The sequence below is a fragment of the Cololabis saira genome, chromosome 22 (assembly GCF_033807715.1).
Source record: "Cololabis saira isolate AMF1-May2022 chromosome 22, fColSai1.1, whole genome shotgun sequence".
NCBI classification, from domain to species: domain Eukaryota; kingdom Metazoa; phylum Chordata; class Actinopteri; order Beloniformes; family Belonidae; genus Cololabis; species Cololabis saira.
The window spans coordinates 20,839,260-20,859,087 of NC_084608.1; the positions used below are offsets into that span (position 1 = coordinate 20,839,260).

The following is a 19,828-nucleotide window of genomic DNA, read 5'->3' on the forward strand; positions in this document are numbered from 1 at the left end:
CTTAATGATTCCGAGGTCTCATGCTGGCGGTGTGGCTACAAAAGGAGTGGAAGCACTGTGGACTTCATATGATGTGCTTCACTTTTGGTGCTGGAAAATAAAAGCTGGAGGACTGCACCTCTAATTCAAAGGTATCATAGTGAAAATGTAATGACGGACAAAGAGCTCTGCCAATGGGGACACAGATAGACAACCCGAGCCCTTTTCTACAAGGGTCAATTTCTATTGATCTGAATGACATTGGCGCTGCGCAGTGAGCACAGATAGTGTGATTTCCACCTGCTCTGATGCAAGATAAAGAGGATTGTAAATCAATGCCATTGATGTCCCCCCCCCCCTTCTTCTTCTTCATCTCTTCAATTTAGGTTACAGTACAGTGGCCTCTACAATCATCTCTGTGCTAAAAAAAAAGGGTCCCCATGTGAAATATGGCACTTTAATAGTTGTTGAAATGATTAGGATAACATGACACAGAGCATTAACAGTGCACTGTGGATTCATCCACAGATAACGCTGTCTGTCTGTTGATGTGAACCTATCAGAGAATAAAGGCAGAACTGATTCAGAGTGATGATGTCATGTCTGTTAAACGGCTGCCTTAAAACACAAGGTCAGAGAAGAGGTCCTGCCATGAAACATTATTTAAAACCCTTTACAACAAATAAGCAAAGAAATAAAATTACACAGTGGATCTCCTTTCATCCTCCTCGCTCTCATTTGTTTATTTCTAAGCAGTAATTACAATAAATGTGTGGTCTCGTCTGGCTCAATATTCATCACTCTAATTTTTTTTTTCATACTCTTAATGATTTTCAACACTGGTTCATGCCTGTTAAATGATATTAAGCTCAGACTGGCCTGGAAAGCCAATTATTTTCGAAGTGCTTATATTTGTAGTGACCGTTTTAAAGGTGTCTACTGCACCCTTGTGGAGAATAAGTGAAATTACATGCTGTGCAGAAAATGTGGAAAAAAAGACGTGGACGAAAAGCACTTTCTTTTACAACTAAACTCAATATAATTTCTTTATACCTAAAATAATACATACTACCCATGAAAGCTGATCTTTCTACCTTACTTATGTCATAATCTTGCATACTCTTGGTCAAATTATTATTTTTTTCTTTTCTTTGCATGTTTAATTGACATGCTGTGCAAACACTTAATCAAAGCTAATTAGATCCAAAGGCTTCCAAAAAGTACACTCTAAGCTCTGTTTTGTTTCTACTTTTTAAAGCAATTAAGTCTGAAACAGTGTTTAAATGTTTTACCTGAAATTATCACCAAATTACAGTTTTGGCTCCAGAAAACATCATTGGAGGTTATGTTACTGATTGTTTCATATTTTCTAGCATAAACAGAAATCATCTAATTTGCGAAGCACATAGCCTGGAGGCTGCAGTCATTTCTATCTGTTGTTCGCAATTCAATAACCATAACCAAGAGAAGACTGTTTTCCAGTACAAGATGTGAATATCAAATCTTGCTTGCATAAATTACAAATACTGATAAAATGCACTGATGTGACTCGTAAAATATACGTAAGCCAAAGAAAACTCAGTTTGAGTCCAGGTTGAAAAACAAGGAAAATGTATTCCTCCTTTCAATTCATTCTTCATCAAGATAAACATATATATATCTGTATTTAATCAAGTTATAAAGAAATCCTATTATAAATGCATTACAACTGCCTGAAGCTATAATATGTTATCACAAGCACGCTATTGTCAACCATTGACCGAGTTCAAGAGATTGCCTGATGCGGTTAAACGACATATCTCGCTTTCCAGTCCAAGAAAATAAAATGCTCTAAATGCCCAACCAGCATATAAACCCATAAAATTGGCTCATGGAGTTAGGCAATGATTGCAAAATAATGGTCCAATATGAGTCAAATGACCTGTTCTAGCACTGCGTCGGTGTGCTGTGCCAGCCATGAGACAGCTTGGCTTATTTGGCTTCTTTTGCACAACAGCATTTGCTGAAACCACTACGGATGACTGATGTTGCTGAAAGAAACACTGACAAAGATAGACAGACAGTTTGCACCTCTGTGAGCCAGTTTCTGTAGGAGGATCCTCAGGCGTTGCAGAGCGGCTGGGGAAATATCATACGTGTACAGGTCTGCACCTGCCAGCTCCTGGCACCTTCCAAACACGGCATCTATGGAGGAAGAACAGGCGCACATTTTTAAGGGGGGTTAGGGAAAGATAAATAAATAAATAGATGAGTGGTGAACATGATGGGATTGGGAAAAAACCCACACAATAAAAAAAAAGTCCTGCAGACTTTAATATGTTTTCTGAAATGAAAATACATGCATTGGCTTAGATGAAAGGTTATAATGTTGAGAGGCACTTGAATTTTTTTTTTTTCCTATTGTTTCGGGGGGTGTGGGAGCTGACATTTTTTAATGTGACATCACCACGATAAGCAGACATTCAAAGCAGAAAGGACTTTATCAGACACCCCGACTGTCTCCCTATCAGTAGGTCTCCTGCCTGGGTTGCTAGGCAACCCACACCGCAGACTCCCAATCAGCCTCATATTTCAATGGCTAGTCTAGAACTCTAAAGGATGCTGAGGCTCGGGGGTCAAAAACCAGTGTGTAAATGTAAGGCCTGGAATATAAATGAACAGAGAAGATAACAAGGGCATCTTCTTGGCTAAACTCGCTAAATGAAAGTCCAGCTCAAAGACGCTCTGTGGAAATGAATCCTGCTGATTAAATCTGAGCTGTTTCCTTCATGTATGCATATGTGAGCTGCCGTACATGCAACCATGTGAGAGTGCATGTAAGGGATGCCACTGTGATTTGATTGGATCTAATGATATGAATCAACACTTGGTCATGCACCACCACCTACCAATAATTAGCCCCAAGATGTCAGACAATGGCAGCAGACGGCACTACAAATGATGCTCACTTACATTTCCTGATCTCAAAAAACACACAAATACTGATGCCCATTACGTTCTGTAATTTCCAGCCTGCTCATGTAATGCAGTTTTTGCTTGAGAGCTAAATAGAAAAGAGTAAATCAAAGGATTTATGATCCATTAAATCACTCAGTTGTATAAGCAATGTACCATTTTGACACAGAGAGGACCATTTAAAATTTCATCTTTACATAGAGTGAACAGATTATAAAAAGTATAGCATCAACTAAAAGAGGTCATTTTGATGCCATGTTCAGCATAAAATTCAACGACACATAATTGATAACAGATAAAATAATATTGACATGTCTGATGAGGCTTTAAATTAAATCTTGACCTGCAGGATTCAGACATTCCTATCTGCCGGTTTCCTCGCAAAAACAGCTCTACACAGGAAAAAGCCTAAGGTAGGAGGGAAATTAATTCTGACAACTCAGTACGACGCACAGCAGTTATTTTGAGATCTCAAACAGTGCAGAAGAAAACTTTCCGCCTACAGATACAGATCCTGACAGACGTCTGTGCACCATAAAACATCAACTTCATGTGCTTGCCGAGTTTTACCAGAAATTCATTTAGCAGATGGATCTTTGGCATTCATTTATACAACACATATTACGAAATAAATAAAGGGAAGCTGGTGACATAACGAGTGACGGAAAACGCTAAATGTTTGATGTTGTACATCTCTCACGAGTTTCCATGGAAATGGCCCATGTTACTTCCTTCTCCATAGTCAGGGACATTCCCGTTAGCAACGAGACACACAGTCAAAGAGAACAGCTGAATGATTTATTGATGCTGAGCCATTCAGAGCCACACGCCCGACAGATCACAGCACTGTTTCGTCATTTCAGAATGTATGTTCACAATACCGAAGGGATCAAAACAAGACCCGTAGTGCTTTATGGCTTAGAGTGGGAAAAAAAGACCTTTTCATTCCAGGCCTGGAGGAGTGAAGCATGTGTTGCATGTAAGGAGGGCTGTCCACAGCTAAAAATAACATAAAGAGATAAACTATGTCAGCATTCATGCATGAGATTTATATTATTTTTTATTAATCAAAAATGTAATTTTCATGACAATAAATCTATTTTTGCCCTTTTTTTTCCAACAAAAGACTGCTGCTGAAGATGTGATGAGCAAGAGGCAACAGCGATCCAAATAAACCTTGTTCAATGTAATCCACAGAATGCAAAGCAAGCCACAAAATTAATCAGTCCTCAAATGTATAATCCTATAACTCAGTGACATTGTCAGTAAAAAGAAGCTATGTATGGATAAGCAGCATGTTGACGGGAATAAAGAAGATTTTCAGCGTAAAAAAGGTGAAGAGCTCTAAATCAGAACGCTGCCTCTCCTCCCACTGTGACAGACAGAACGACGCCCGGCTGCCGCTAAAGCTATTTAAACTGTGAAAGCTAATGCTCTGGGATAACAGGAGCCAGGAGGAAAGCTGACAGTCAGTAAAGCGTTTCTAAAAGACTGTACGGCGGTAGAGAAGCAGACGGACCCAGGAGGCAAATTAAGACGTATTGGAACAGGTGTATTAGCTGTGCAACTCATGTCATGAAAATGAATAGGCCTAAATCAATGCACCGAAACTGGCCAGATGTAGTGTGCTAATGAAGAAAGGTGCAAAAGTGATCAGGGTATTATTAATGAAGTGTTTACTGGTTATTCTGGCCATTTTAATGTGACGGCTGCGGCTTTGAAATGATAATTATACTTATGCAAGCGCTGTAATGCACATGGAAATGGGGGAATTAATAAAGATAAATCAGACTCGCAGAGCTGCATCAAAACATGCTGCCTGCTGAATTTGTCTGAGTATAAATGAGCTTAATTATTATATTTTTACTTTAAAAACAAATCTGTTTCCTTCCCTTCCAGTTAATACTTTACATTTGCTCTGCACCGTATTGAATTTTTGATTAATTGTGGATTTGCCTCTTCAGCTCTCTCTCCCTGAGTGTTATTCAAAGTGTTTATGCAGCAGTTGCACTCATTTTTGATCAATAGAAGCATCACCCAGATTGTTTAAATTTAAAACACAGTGCGGCCATTTCAGATTATATTGGCCTGAGTGAAGGCAATGTAACCACCAATCGATACAACACTCTTGGTCAAGAGTCTAATAGGAGCCCACCAGCACCCCGGGGGAAACGGAGTACTTATCTGCTGTACTTTACTGCACCTATGAAACCAGAGAGCCACACGCACTAGAGAGCTGTTTAAAATTAAAATGCTATTCTACATACTCTTTTTTTGAAAAACCCCAAGAAAAGTATTCCTCTTAAGATTTGAAAAGGCTGCATCACAAATAAGATGTAATAGTGATGATGAGGATGTCAAGAAATATGTGGAAGATGAAATCAGACAAATCTTTGAAAAAGTTTGAAAAAGTTAATGTATTTTTTAATTCTTGCTTCCTTTAACCAATAAGACCTGATGCAAAATAATGTAAGTTTAGAGGGCTACATATGGTTTAGTAGTAGGATGCAATCCAGAACAAAACTACAGTTTTTTGAATGACCACTAGGGGCTGGCTCTAAAAGCGATCCAATCTCAATTGACACCTCTTTTAAATTGTTCAACTTTGCAGCAGAAATAAACATATTTACAGCTGGTTTAAAAAAAAAAATTGGTCTCCACAGCTAGATTTTGCATGCACGATATCTGTGTTGTGGTTATATTTATACCTTATACCAATGTGCTGCCCATCACCACATTGGTTACTTTAAGCACTATCTGGAGTTGACTTGTGAGCAGTGATTAAAACCTGACAGCGCACCTTCATTCTCAATTTAAGATTGTTTTCATAGATTTTGTTGTGCTGTTAATTGTCAAAATAGACCACCGCAAATGGCTGTGAATTGACCTGGAGGAGTCAAAGATGTTGTGGATATTTTTACATTTTATTGTCTTCCCTGTATTTCCACATGCAAAACTTGTCCTTCTAAAGGGTTGGACGTTTCTTTTTTTTTTTTAAGTTCATTTACAGTGACTGAACTGAATATTTTCAGTGCTAAAATGGCTCACCATAGAAGCCCCAGCTCACAACCTTTTTCTGCCCTCAGGCGCCCTGCATGGCAACAGCGAGGGTGATGAAGAAAACGGTTGGCCCAGCCAAGAATAAACCAGGTTACTCCTACAGGGAGCTGATGGAGAGTAAAAGTGGGAGACCTAGTTACTCCCCCTCATCATCTGTCTGTGCTGTGGCTGCTGATCATTAGGATTACAATGGATGGTGACCAAGTATAGGCTCAGAGTAAACAAAGGGGTTACTCTAAAAAAAGAGGCTAAAGAAAGAAAAGAGAAATTTCGAAACGGTTACCACCTCCATCGTAACCTTCCATGATTATATACCCGAGCTACAAGCATCCTCTCAGCCTTTGAATATTACTCTATTAGGATGTCAACAGCTTAGATTCCCATCTGTAAAAATGTAGGCTAGCCTATGTAATTAAAATACTTTTTTTAATGCATTTTTGCTTTACAACCTTCTCCCTCCCAGTTCCACTGAAACTGGGTTAATATGGAAATGAGGGAGGAGGTCTCCGAATTTACTTTTCTAATATGCTGCAAATCCTAACCCTACCCGCAGCGCCTCTCCATTTGATTTCCACCCTCCTCAAAACAGCTCTTAGAGGAATAGTTTAACCTTTTTAAAAGATATTTATCTGTTTTCTTATAGTGTTTTTTCTTACTCTGATTATAGTTTAATAGGACAACTGATTTCATGTGTTTGTCTTTTGTTTAGCTTTTAGCAAGTCAAACAGCTAATTTGGCTCAATCGTCATCAAAATCTACCTATTTGAGGCTTTATAATAACATTATCAAAGTATAAACAATTGTCAAAATGGTAATTTAAACGGAGCTATAGGGTGTGAAATGGATATTATGTTGCATATCTCAGAATCTCGGTTAGCAACTTACATTTTGTCCAGTTTATACTAATCTTTACTAAATAGCAGAGTAGTAGTGATATTACTGGTTTTGACACCAATCGCCAGAAAAATTAGAAATATCCATTGCAAACAACTGTTATTATTTATCACCAAAGGTTTGGGACTTTTATGCTCCAGAACCTGCAGCTCATCACTCCGTCTCTCTGCCTGCTGCTCGAGTCCTCACTAAGACCAAAACAGTGGACCACATCAGTCCAGCTCTGAGGTCTCTACACTGGCTGCCTGTCCGTCATAGGATAGACTCTATAACATTCTGAATGGTCTAAGTCCAGGACCAAAATACATCAGTGACCTCCTGACCCAGAGCAGACGCCTCAGGTCATCTGGATCAGTTATTTCATCAGAGTCACAACCAGACATGGAGAAGCTGCATTCAGCTTCGATGCTCCACATGTCTGGAAAAACTAGAAAGCCTCGGATCGGCTGAAATACTTATTCAAGTCCAGGTTGAAGACTCACATTTTCTCAGCTGCATTTGAGTAAAGCTCTTTATCTGAAGATCCAAAACGTAATCATATTTGAACTACTGATTTGATCCAATTTTTATCTATTGTTCTTATTTATTCTTTTTCAGTTAAAATTTTATCTCATGCTTTTTATTTATGTTTTAATGTGTTTGTAAAGCACTTTGAACCTCATTGTTGAATTGTGCCATAGAAATAAAAATAATAAAGCCTTACCTTGCCTGTCCAGAGGCCGGCAGAATTCTGTGTTAGTTGTCATGGCTACGCTATATTATAATTTCATTCATAGTCTTGTTATGTTGCTGTTTTCTTCTGATTGTATTCGTCATGTTCATTTTGAACACTGCAGAGGTTTTGGTGCCTTTAATTCGCTCTGTAAACTGCAATGCTTGATGAGTTAATTGATTGAGATGGTTGAAAGAAAACTATTTCAATATTTATACTGAAATCACACTGGCACAATTTCGGATTAATCTGGAATATAATTGATTTTATCAAGAATAACAAGTATTATTAGTCCTGATTCATATTAACTAAATGACCACGGACAAGATTTTTAGTTTTTATATTATAAATAAAGTTCCTACCATCTAGTATAATTTTCAGCTTACTATAGCTAATTGTAGGGAGTCAGTTGCCTCACTATTTATGTAAAAAGCTGTTCTGAAAACTGATAGCATATGAATAATGAATTACTATGAACACTACGAAATGATCATGTTTACAAGCGCATGTAAAGTCACAAAGTAATAGATCCCAAACAGATAAAATCTTAAACTGGTGCTGAAATCAAATGCTACCTCGGGTCATCTTCCTCCTCCTCCTATTAACATATAAATAGACTTTCTATGCAGTTGTCCTGTGTTTTTCAGCACTTGTCCTCCATTCTGTCACATGTTCATCTGGTTCTGCATCTATTGTCTCTCAGTGTTCTAATTTTCCTATTACTAGTGTGATCTTGTTTGATAACAATATTTCTGGAAGCATTCTCAGAAAATAAATGAGGAGAGCCATCAAAACAACCCTGAAGAAACAGACATGTATTCATGTATGTGAGTACAAAGACATAGGAGTGTTTCCATACATGTGTAACTGTATGCTGAACAATGGCTGTTGTCTTCAAAACTTCCACTATCTGAGAATATATTAACCTTTCCCAAAGGCTCATTCGTGAAGCCGATCCTCGATATCGACGTGCTATCAGCTGTCGTTAAAATCGCCGCCCGCTGCGTGACTCGTCTGAATGCCATGCTGTGAAAATGTCTGACATTTTCTCTCCATTCATCGGGTGACATGTTGCCACGGCAACCACTGAGACAGACACATCCATCACCCACGACGAGACTGATTGTAGATGAGGTTGCGATCATCTGTGCTATGGGGAAAACCTTGGCGTATGAAGGGGAAGACATTCTGCAATATCGATCGATGAGGTTACTACTGTGTGCTCAGACTGCTGCAGCCTCCTTCCCATTTGTCTGAAGTCTTCCACATTTTAGACTTAGATGCATATGTATAAAATGAGCTAGAACGTACAGTGAGTTCTGAGAAATATACACTCAAAAGAGTTTAAAAGGTGCAATAGATTAGCACAAAAAGTGAGTTCAAGCATATATCTTTCTAAGCGACAATTGTTGTAAAATCTAAGATGAAAATTTGGACAAAGTTTGTGTGATGAGCTGAGTTTTTCTAGGCAGTACCCTCCAATTAAATTAGAGTTATATTACAACTAACCAGACTTCATCTCTTTAGTTGAAGCACTTTACTGCACAGTAAATCTGAAGCTAAAAGACTTGTGTAGGCTTGAGACAGCAACTTTCCAAAAATTATTTTGCCATCAATAAGCGTAACTAACTGCAGAAAGGGCAGCTCATAATACTACGTTACTACTTTAAAATATTACTATTGTTATGTGATAGAATGTAGTTTTAAGATGTTCCTCTGTCGTATTGTGAAATTTGTTGACACGCCAGCAAAGCTTTGACGCCAAAGAGTTCCCTGCTGTTCCAATCAAGGGATGACATCCAGCTCGCTAAAACAGACTTGATCCCGGAAGTACCGGTACATAAGCCCTGACTGGTCCCTTGACTGGTCCCTTGACTAACCACTGGCTCAAACACTCAGTCCATCTCCACTGACATGTTAAAAGGTCAAATAGAAATAAACAAATTTACAGCCTGGTACAAGAAAGGGTTTTGGTAGATTTCACATCATTGGGTGAATTATGCAAGCATGTCCATGAATTGTTACATACTTCACCTTCAGGTGAAGCCACAAATTTATACCATAGTCAGGATAGTTTTTGTTCTGAAAGCTATACTGCAGTCTATGGTGTCAAACAGCTAGCTGACATCTCTTCAGTACTTAGCAATTAGTATTTTCAATGAATTTGACTTATGAGCTGTGCATTAAAAGCTTAAGTCACAGTTCGTGAACTGACCGCGAGTTCGTCCTGCTCAAGGCAGGGTACCTTGAATGCACCATTCAAGGCCTGGAAGGCCTCACTTGGATTCGAATTGAGGCAAAAAAATAAAAAGTTAAATGAATTTAAATTAGCTAATTTGATGATTCAATATTATATATACTTAATTAAAGACTCCGGATTGGCTAAGCTAACCTAAAAAATAAAAGCAGCTTGTCTAATTCATTTACGGTAGATGTCTGACAATCAGGCTTGTTAGTCCCTCCCTTCGTGCACATTTTGGATAAACCATGCCTGGTGGAGTCAGGTAGAGCCAAGATGCTCCATAGGTCTCAAAAGCTGGTTTCAAAGCTCTTCATAAACCTATAGGTGATGTCCAGAGGGTTTGTATAATTCTCTTTATATAGTCTAAGGTTCTAAAGACAGACCAAACATCTCCCTCCCATCCTTCAAGTCAAGTACAAGTCAAACCTGCTGCTATGAATTCCCAAGTATGCGTATCCAGACTTGGTGTATTTGGTATTATATAACAGCCACATCTCACAGGAGGGAGAACGAGGTGGTAAACTCAGCTTACTAAAATCAGCCGCTGTGAGCAAAAAGGATAAAGTCCTGGTTTAAAATCGGTATTTTGGATTATATGCGTCTAGTATTTTGCTAAGCTGTAGACATTACATTAAAACATGAGGAAATGCTGTCAGCTTCTGTAAAAAGTATAACATGCCTCTTTAACGGTAAAAATTTGCTAATTTGGTGACTTAATATTACATATACTAATATACATATACGTATATACTGTATAAGCTTTTGGAGGTCAGACCAAATCATGTAGGTTGCACTAAACAAACTGGCTTATTCCAACAAGACTTAAAACTTTAATGTATATTGCTTATTGATTCATTTATTTTTCAGGTAGCATATTATTCAGTGTAGTAATTTGCAATCATTTTAATTACAGTTTCTCTGCACCTGTCTTCTGCCTGTGTCCTCTTCAAGAATAATAGACGGTCTTGGCAGTAATAAATCACTTTTCTTCTGTATTTTGAGAACGATCCTGAGATAGATCTACAGCAATAAATTTGATTTAAAATTCAACTTTACTTATCCCTTTTGACATTGCAATCAATAAAGGATTTAGATTGTCTCTTTTATTATTGTTTTCCTTTCTTACCTATCATCTTGAGGTGAGGAAAAAGTAATGTTACCAAAGTCTATTTTTTTCAGTGCTTTTAATGCAACTTAATATTGTTTGTCATGAACGCTTACTGGAAAATTGTAATAATACAAAATGCTACCAAAGTAGATGAAAATTTAGTGAGTTGTTGATCTTTCTGCGAAGACAGACCCTCCAAGGACACAGAGTGTATAAATTTGAAAATGCAGCACTTCTGCATCTCCTGTGAGGTAAACAGATTCCAGTTGGTTAAAACTGTGAACACCTTTGTTTAAACTGAGTGATAAATGTTAAACAGCAGGGTAGCCAAATACCCTGTCTCAACAAAACCTCAAAAGACTAATTTAGTTTGAAGTCAGACCTCCCTTTTATGTTTTGTGGCAAAATAGGTAAAAAAAAAAATTGTTAATTTAGAAAAAAAAGAAATGATTGTTGCAATTTAAAGAGCTTTTAAAAGAGGTGAATTTAAATGGCCAGTTATTATTTGTGACAGTAGATAATGATTTGACATTGAATGGAACACAATACCTCCTGAGGACACCAATTAGGAGAAGCAGGTGCACACAGATCTCTAAGTAAGACTCACCGTTGATGCAGAACTCGTACGGTGTGCAGAGCTTGTCTTGAAACAGACAACCTGGTGGTCAGAGTAAAAGAGAGGAGAGAGCCAATTAAAATACAGTTCAGCATGCCACCGTCAGGTCAGCGTGGTTTGTAGAAATGAAGAGAACCCCATTCAAAATTAGTCAGACGCTGAACAAAAGTACAGCTGAGCAGTAGATTAGCTCCAGCCACGAGCCTCCATGCTAAAGGCAGAGCCATCAATCATCAATTAGTGCGACTTGTTCTATCCTGCCTCTGACACTAATACCCCTACTCCATGAGCAACGTTTCCATGTATGAATGTTGTATGAATATTAATGAACTTTAACGCCTGGACTAAGAATGGCTGTTCCAGACTAATAAATGAACAGATGGGCAAGAACATTATACTATAGCTGTTCTTTGTCTTCATATCTCACTCATGGGGATTGCGGCTAACGGTGAAGGACTCGTCGTTCTGCTCATTGATCAGAACAGGTGATCTTCCGCAGTTCCACATTTCCACAGAAAAAGGGAGGTGTCATTTAGGCTGAATGTTATCACACCATCAGGGACAAAATGAGCTTTCAGCAAAGGCATTTACCGAGGAGATAGGATTTGAAAATGGTTGATGAGTCCCACACCGCTAGGATTGTGGTGTTTGCATGGATGGCAGCACAGGGTGGAATTACAAACAAGTGCAGCGAGCCACAGTTCTTTCTCCTCAAGTGTTTTATCTTTGTTATATCCCTCCCTCTGCTCATCAGGCGGAGTGTCGTAACTGGATGCAGTCTTTTGGCCCGTTGGCCTCGATGGACAGAAATGAGCAGCTCGTGACCGTGAGCAAAGAACAGGAGACGAGGTCTCTGTCAGACGTCTTTTGTGAGAGAGAGAGATTGGTTCAGCAAGTCTGTTAATCAACTGACGTGGGAAGGACAGTTAATCAGGATAGGTGTGAAAGAGAGGCAAAAGTTTTAAGCATCAAACTTTGTTCAACTTTCTCTCTCCCAGGTTTGACGCTCGCATCTTTAGTGTTATTCTCTCATGGGATAATCGCCGTAGGAACCTGATTATAGCAGCGCAACGAAAAGCCATCTTGTTTTTGGAAGCAGGGGATTCATTTCATTATGCCTTTTGGAGGTAATGGCTTCAATATGTCATCAAAATTGCCATTTAATGATGCGGAGTGAGACATCATCATCGAACTGTGAGGTCATTCTGATCTCTGGAACAAAAATCAGAACATCCTGAACCGAAGAGACACTTACTACCCAAAAACCAACAACGTGATTTACTCGTTCATGAACATTATCCTGTTGCATGCGCTGTGTATTCATCATTTTAAAAGGACAGATTCTGGGCTCCTCACCAGCAGGAGACATTAAAAACTTCTGATGCAGGAAAGCAAATAAATAACTTCTCAAAACTTTAAAGCTCCTCTGGTCGTACATTTTATACACAATTTGCATATCAACAATATCAACAATTCTTGACAGCTCCACCAAGCATTTGAGCATCTAGAAGTTATGTGTTTCAAATTAAAGGCCTGAAACATCCCTGTTATGAGCCACTTTTCATTGCTCTCATCTGTGATTTCTCTAGGCACAAAAAAAGTAAAATAAATAAAACGTATTTACCCCCTGTTATCTAGTATTTAGTCGTTAAAATGTAGATCGACCAATAGATCACCTTGTGGCTCAACATGCCAACCTGTTTTGGCAGCAGGTGGAGGACTTTAAAGTTCCATGTTATGCAGTTATGATCCGTATTTATATTGATCAAGTACTACAACCCAGTGGTTTTACTCTGATCGTAAGTCAAAAACTCTCTAGACCTGTTAAATTGTGCAGTCTAAATCTTCCCTCCCGTCCCCTTCCCTCTGTCTGTGCTCAGTCTGCCGTCATTAGTTACCATCCAAACCTGTTGAAAATGCCTCGAGTATGCTCTCTATCCATTGTAAGTGGTGTCTATAACTTCTTTTTATTTTACAACGTCTAAATGACCGGGATCTTTATGTTTAGCTAGAAGCTGAGTTATAAAACCAAGATATCAAAGTTGTGTGAGGAGCTCACTCGGAGCTGGAGGACTCGTGCAATCCCTCTTGACTGTGCATTTCAATGCTCTGCAATTAGTGTCAGTCAGTTCAACTTTACCTCCTCATCACTTCCCTGCTTAATTCAATAGGTTCTCTGGGAGGCCTTGTCAGCTCTCAATATTAATTACGACTTTCAACAAATGACGCATCCAGCCAAGCATAGCTACCCGGAAAGCATGTGTGTGCACATATCCATGCATGTGTGTGATGGGCAGGTACGTGGCATTGATAACGGCACATCCCCTTACTGCAGCACCATGCCAGAGATGATTAAAATGGTGCCTTTTAATTAAAACGCTATCAGAGAGGATGCTGCTGATTACCTCGGGCTGGGAAAACAAAAGGACTTGTGAGAGAGGAAGAAATCTGCAAAAGAAAAAGAAGAAGGTGACCGGACTATGAGGCATCTTGATAAAGATTAGCCACATTGTCTTAGCTTACAAGATCATTTCAAAAGTGTAATCATTCTTCACGAAGAAAGAAAAAACGCCTTTTGGAGCCCTGAGGCTCTGCTGCCTCATAACAGATCAATCACAGCAGAAACTGTCTGTTCTGATGGGTTTTTGGTCAGATTTAGGGGGCCACCAAAGATTTGTACCACTTCGTAGCTCAGCACATCCCCCCTATAGGCATGGAGATTAGGTTTCTTTTACCACTTTGTCCAAGATTCATCCTCATTTGGTCTCTCTGTCACTTTTGTTTTTCTCTTCTGTCCTCATTATATTGAGTCTCTGCCTTGATGTCTGTCATTTTGTGAGCGATTTTCATTATTGTTGATTTGTGACGTAGAGCCCTGAAGTACACCGTTGTTCCAAGACACAACTTTTGCTGATAGAAGAGACAGAAGACAGAGAGACTAGATAACACATTTTTTACATTTTAAACAAATGCAATACTATAGTTTGAACTATGATTATATTTAATATGACATATACTTCTGTATCGTGTGCACAAGTACACATCAGTCCTGTAAAAATACAGACTAATTATTAAAAATGTTATTTTCAAATAGTTGCAGTGAGTACTAAAATGCTTAATTGTGCAGTTTAATCACTGCACTGTAATCATCATTTAATGTTTCAGAGGATATAATCTATCATAGTAGAGCCAGAAACTAAAAAATAAAAAATAAAACATCTACCACAGCTAATTTCACCATTTAGAAATCCAATCATTTTGGCTTTAAGAGGCAAAAAGTTTCAGCATTTTTGTTAACAAGCTGTGGCTAAATAATTATCTATTAATTTAAAAAATCAGTTTATTGACTCTTTGGCGCAGGTCTCGATAACTGGGAAAATTATTTCGGCCATTTATTTTTTTAAAAACCCCTCTCTAATTAAAAGATTTTCAATTTTAAGAATTATGTGCCACTTTCCTTTTTAGCATCCCCGTAAGTTTTATATTTTTGGACTTGGGATGCTCAATTATTCTGAGCAATGACACAAAAATAACAAAAGTACTAAAGACTTTCAGGCTGTGTTTTGGCATTTTAACCTGCAGTGGGCCATTAGCATGATTGTTGAGTCAGTAGTCATTAAAATAATTGATGGTAAAAATAATTGTCAGAGGCAGCTTTAGGTGAGCTCTACCTGCAGGTGCTCTAAGTGGGCAGAAGCTCCCCCTCCCGAAATAGAAGCAGTATGACCCAATTTGTAAATGCACTATGCAGGAAGAATCCAGATGGATCAGGTCAGCGGATGAGTCGGTTAACAGTAACTACCAGGATACTCTGGTAGTTAGTGGCCCGTGTTGTCACGAGACGGCCGCCAGAACTGCACCCATACACATCTCACACTGGCTGCCTCAAACTGTGTTTGAAATGACAAACAGTGTGCCAACAAAAAAATTTGAAATTAATTTAGGCCTTTGATCAGTTACCTGTGGTCTACGTCTCTCCCGGGCACCACACACAGCAGACAAACACTTTCCCATAATGCCATAATGGCCCCCTGCGTGCTTTATTAGAGCTAACTGCAGTCAAGGGCAGCAAGTGCACTTCTTCTACAAGTAAGCAAACATGTGGACAATCACACACTCAGGAACTGTTAACCTTCCACTAAAATCTCAGCGTGTCGGGGATATAACAGTAAGGGTATCGCCCTTCAGGAGCGTGAAATTACAGGGGAACAAACTCATTAAAGGTCACTCAAAGAAAAGCAATAACATGAATGACTAAGAGTTTGTAATTACAAAATAATACAATCACATTGATCTTCATTGTGCATTATCAAACCACCGATTACCAATCTTTTTGTATTTGGACTTCGCTCTGAATGATCCGGCTGCGATTGGCTGACCTTGCCAGTCACATTAAATGTGTCCCAGTGAGGCAAAAATCTTAGCCTGAACAAGAGGTCTGCGCTACTTTTCCACTCAGGTGGTTGTTCAATGTCAGGAAACCATCTGTGATATGCGAGGGGCCAAGGATGATGCTGGGAGCCTGGCGGCGAGACAGCCACTCCCAGAGCCTGCTGCAGATAAAGACATATATCAGTCGCTATCTGGGGCCACGGATATATATATATATATATATATATATATATATATATATATATATATATATATATATATATATATATATATATATATATATATATATATATATACACATGCACACACATACATATAAGAGATGCCACCAAGGACACATGACTCATTTCTAATCACATACACTTGTGCTGCCAGCCAAAAAAGCCATTTTAGATGACTGCAGTGGGTGACAACTGCAATAAAAGCACAAGTGAATTGAAAAGGGAGCAGGAAAAGGAGAGGACATCACCTGCAAGCAAATTACCATAAGCCTGACACCATGTCTGCAGATTTTAACAGCTTGTGTTATTAAGGCTTGCTCCTGCTAAAATTAAAGAAGGCTCCCAGCCTTTTTTTTCTTTCTTTTTTGCTGCGGCAGATTTGTTCTTGTCAAAAGCTGCGTGGCACAAATCAGCAGCTGAGCTCAGTTTGTCTTAATACTCAATGTTTTACTCCTGCATTTTCATATGACCAGGAGATAATGGCATCATTACTGTTGTGTAAATGGGACAGTGTCATACTATACTATACATATACATTCAACTAGTTACTGCAGCTCAGCCTTTCACCGGTAAGGATGAGGAGGTCGTCCCTCCGTTAGAACCTTCATGTACAAAAATAGCCTTTTTAACAGGAAATATCATATTAACAACATATCACTAAGGATTTTGAGAAACAAAATAAAACCTCTTGATGCAAGAGAAGATTTCCAGAAGACCAATGCTGACTGGGTGCTGTTTGGTTTGAGACAGTTTCGTAGTGGAATTCATCTTATTGGCTGAGGTCCACCTCTGAAGACAAGTGGAAGCAAACACGAGACATTGCTGCATCCACAAATGTATTCATTTATTCATTAATTTTCCATACTCGCCTCATCCTATTCAGGGTCAGGCAGGGACTAGAGATATTTGCAGCTGTCCTGGGGCATAAAGTGGGGTGCATCCTAGACAAGTTGCATCCAAGTAAAAACTACTATGCAAAAAATGAAAAAAAAAAAAAAAAAAAGATAAGCAAAATTCAAAAATGCTTTATGGGTTTAACTGAGCTCAAAATTTATTAAAGTTAGGTGGAAACTGTTCTGTGATAAGTAAAATCATAGTCACTTCTGTTTTTTTTTATGAAAATAATAGATGCTGCATCTTCCTGACTGAAGAGGGACAAAACAAATGTCTTGCATTTGGCACACAACAAGAGCTGCCATTGGTGATGGTATGGAGGTGGATTAGGGACCTCCTGACCGAGTATAAACCCTCCAGACCCCTCAGGTCATCTGGATCCATTTTTTATGAGTTCCCAGAGTCACAACCAGACATGGAGATGCTGGATTCAGCTTCATGGTACAAACTCACAGAAAGCCTCAGGTTGAAGACACACATATTTTAAGCTGCCTTTGAATAAAACTCTAAATCTGCAGTTCCAAAACGTAATCATATTTCAGCTACTGATTTGACCTATTGTTCGTATTTCTTTCTTTTTGTTTAAATTTTTACTTGTGCTTTTTATTTATGTTTTAATGTCTTTGTAAAGCACTGAATCAGCTTGTTGTTGAATTGTGCTATACGATTAAACTTAATCGGTTTAAATCGATTAATCTGACAATTACTTTTTAGATTAATCTTGTGATGATTTTTTGCCACTTTTTGATAAATCTTTCTTTTAAATGCCAACACATAATACATTTTACCTTTCTCACAATTTTTTACTTTTAATTTAAATACATTTCATACATAAACCAAAAGTGTATAGGACATAATTTGGTTTATTCAGAACAATCTCTATAAATCTGAAATAATTCCAAATCAAATCAAATCTCCAAAACTGCAAACACTGATTAAGACATCACTTTGTGTAAAAGTCCTTAATTCTAACAGAAATTCTGCCCAAAGATGCAAGTCTGAATGGTTTTCCACACAAGCGTTAATAACTGCACAATTCACGTTGTATTGTTACTTTTTTCATCTTAAATGATCTTTTACCAGGTGAAAGCACAAAAAGGGATGAATATTTGCCAAAGACAGACAGCACAAATATGACTTCGTGTTAAGGGCTCAAAAAAGACCCAAATAGGCTGCAACACTTTGAAGCAGGTAAATAAAAATGAGCAAGCCACGACTTACACGCGAAAACTATACAGTTAATGCGGTTAACGCGTTTACTGTCACTTAATAATTAGGTAAATAATGCTTATAGGCTATTGTTGTAGTGTCGTCACTTTGCAGTTTGAGAACCACAGGATGCTGTTGAGACACTGCTGCTGTGATACGATATTTCGAGTTTACTGAGGGTACAGAGCACCATTTTGTTGGGGTTTTCCCTGAAAAAGTTATAAATCTGATGCTCGAGTCCGGTTTTAAGAAGTAGAAGTTTCATAAATGAATGTATGCCTCTTGTACTCACCACCGTCAGGCTGTTGTGTGCGCATGCGCATCGCCGCATCGACGCACTCTATGATAGTCGACGTATGAACGTAATCTACAGCATAAAGCCCATACACACACACACACACACACACACACACACACACACACACACACACACACACACACACATAATTTTGAATGCCAAATATATATTATTATACTATATAATAAAGATAGGAAAATGCAACACTTAATTAACTTGATTATTCTAATTGCAAAATTCTACATAGGCTACATGAAACCAAATTTTCCAAAGGTCGACCTTTCTTTCCTGTTTTTCAAATCAATTTCCAGAATTACTAAGTTTGAATGTATTAAAAAAATCTGAACAAAAAATTTATACACACTGCTAACATAATTGAAGGAATATTTTGATGAAATGTAATGTCTTACTTAGTTTTAGTTAATTTCATCAACTTACTATGCAATATCCTACGGACTTCATTCATTGTCTTGTAATGTATCTGCTTATTTTCTCGATGCCAGACTTTGTATTGTTCATGGTCAATGTTCTGACTGTGTTTAAAATTTTAAAATAAAGGTTTGGAGAAAAAAAAAACATTATATACCCATACACGTTTTAGAGAAACATCCAGATGACATCTTTTGCCGAAAAGGCCATATTTTATGCACATTAATCAATGGCATGGTTCTGTAGCTGAATTTGTGTCAAACTGTCTAGCCCACAGATAACATCTGCCCGCAAATGAAAACATTTATTCAAATATGCAAGAAGAACAAAACAAAGGACCCCCAGGACAATTGAGCAGGAAAAAAATATTCTACCAGAAAACGAGAAAACATTTGGGCCCAAATAATTAGAGCCACTGGTCGCCTTAGCATCAAAATACATCCAGAATTTGGTTAAGGAAAGAATTCATGCAACACAGGAGTAAATGTGCCTGTGGTGTGCAAATACCTAGTTCATAATGAACAAAATACATATATATTCAATCTGTGCAAATGTAATGCTTCAGAGATGGTAGAGTCTCAACATCCTTAACACAAATGACTAGTAGGAGCTTGAAGAACAGGATTTGAGGTCAGTTTGATTGAAAAGTGGCCTGACACGAGACCACCTGACATCTGCGAGTGTAACCAGACACAATTCTTTCAACATTTCCAGGCAGGTCGCTCTCGGTCTCTCAGTTGCCAGCTCCAGGCGACAGCCCAGACAACAGCCATGAATTAAAGATGGCAGTATCACTGCAGCAAAAGAAGGACCCAGAAA

The 19,828-nt window shown here is 38.4% G+C and overlaps 1 protein-coding gene across 1 annotated transcript in view; it reads right to left on the reverse strand.

Moving 5' to 3' along the window:
- ptprn2 (protein tyrosine phosphatase receptor type N2) overlaps positions 1-19,828 on the reverse strand; it is a 150,367-nt gene that overhangs the window by 118,646 nt on the left and 11,893 nt on the right. The window contains exons 2-3 of the mRNA XM_061713609.1: positions 11,558-11,608; positions 2,050-2,163 (exon numbers count right to left, since the gene is read on the reverse strand). Of these exons, the coding sequence (XP_061569593.1) occupies positions 2,050-2,163; positions 11,558-11,608 (165 nt within the window). The remainder of the gene's footprint in view (positions 1-2,049; positions 2,164-11,557; positions 11,609-19,828) is intronic.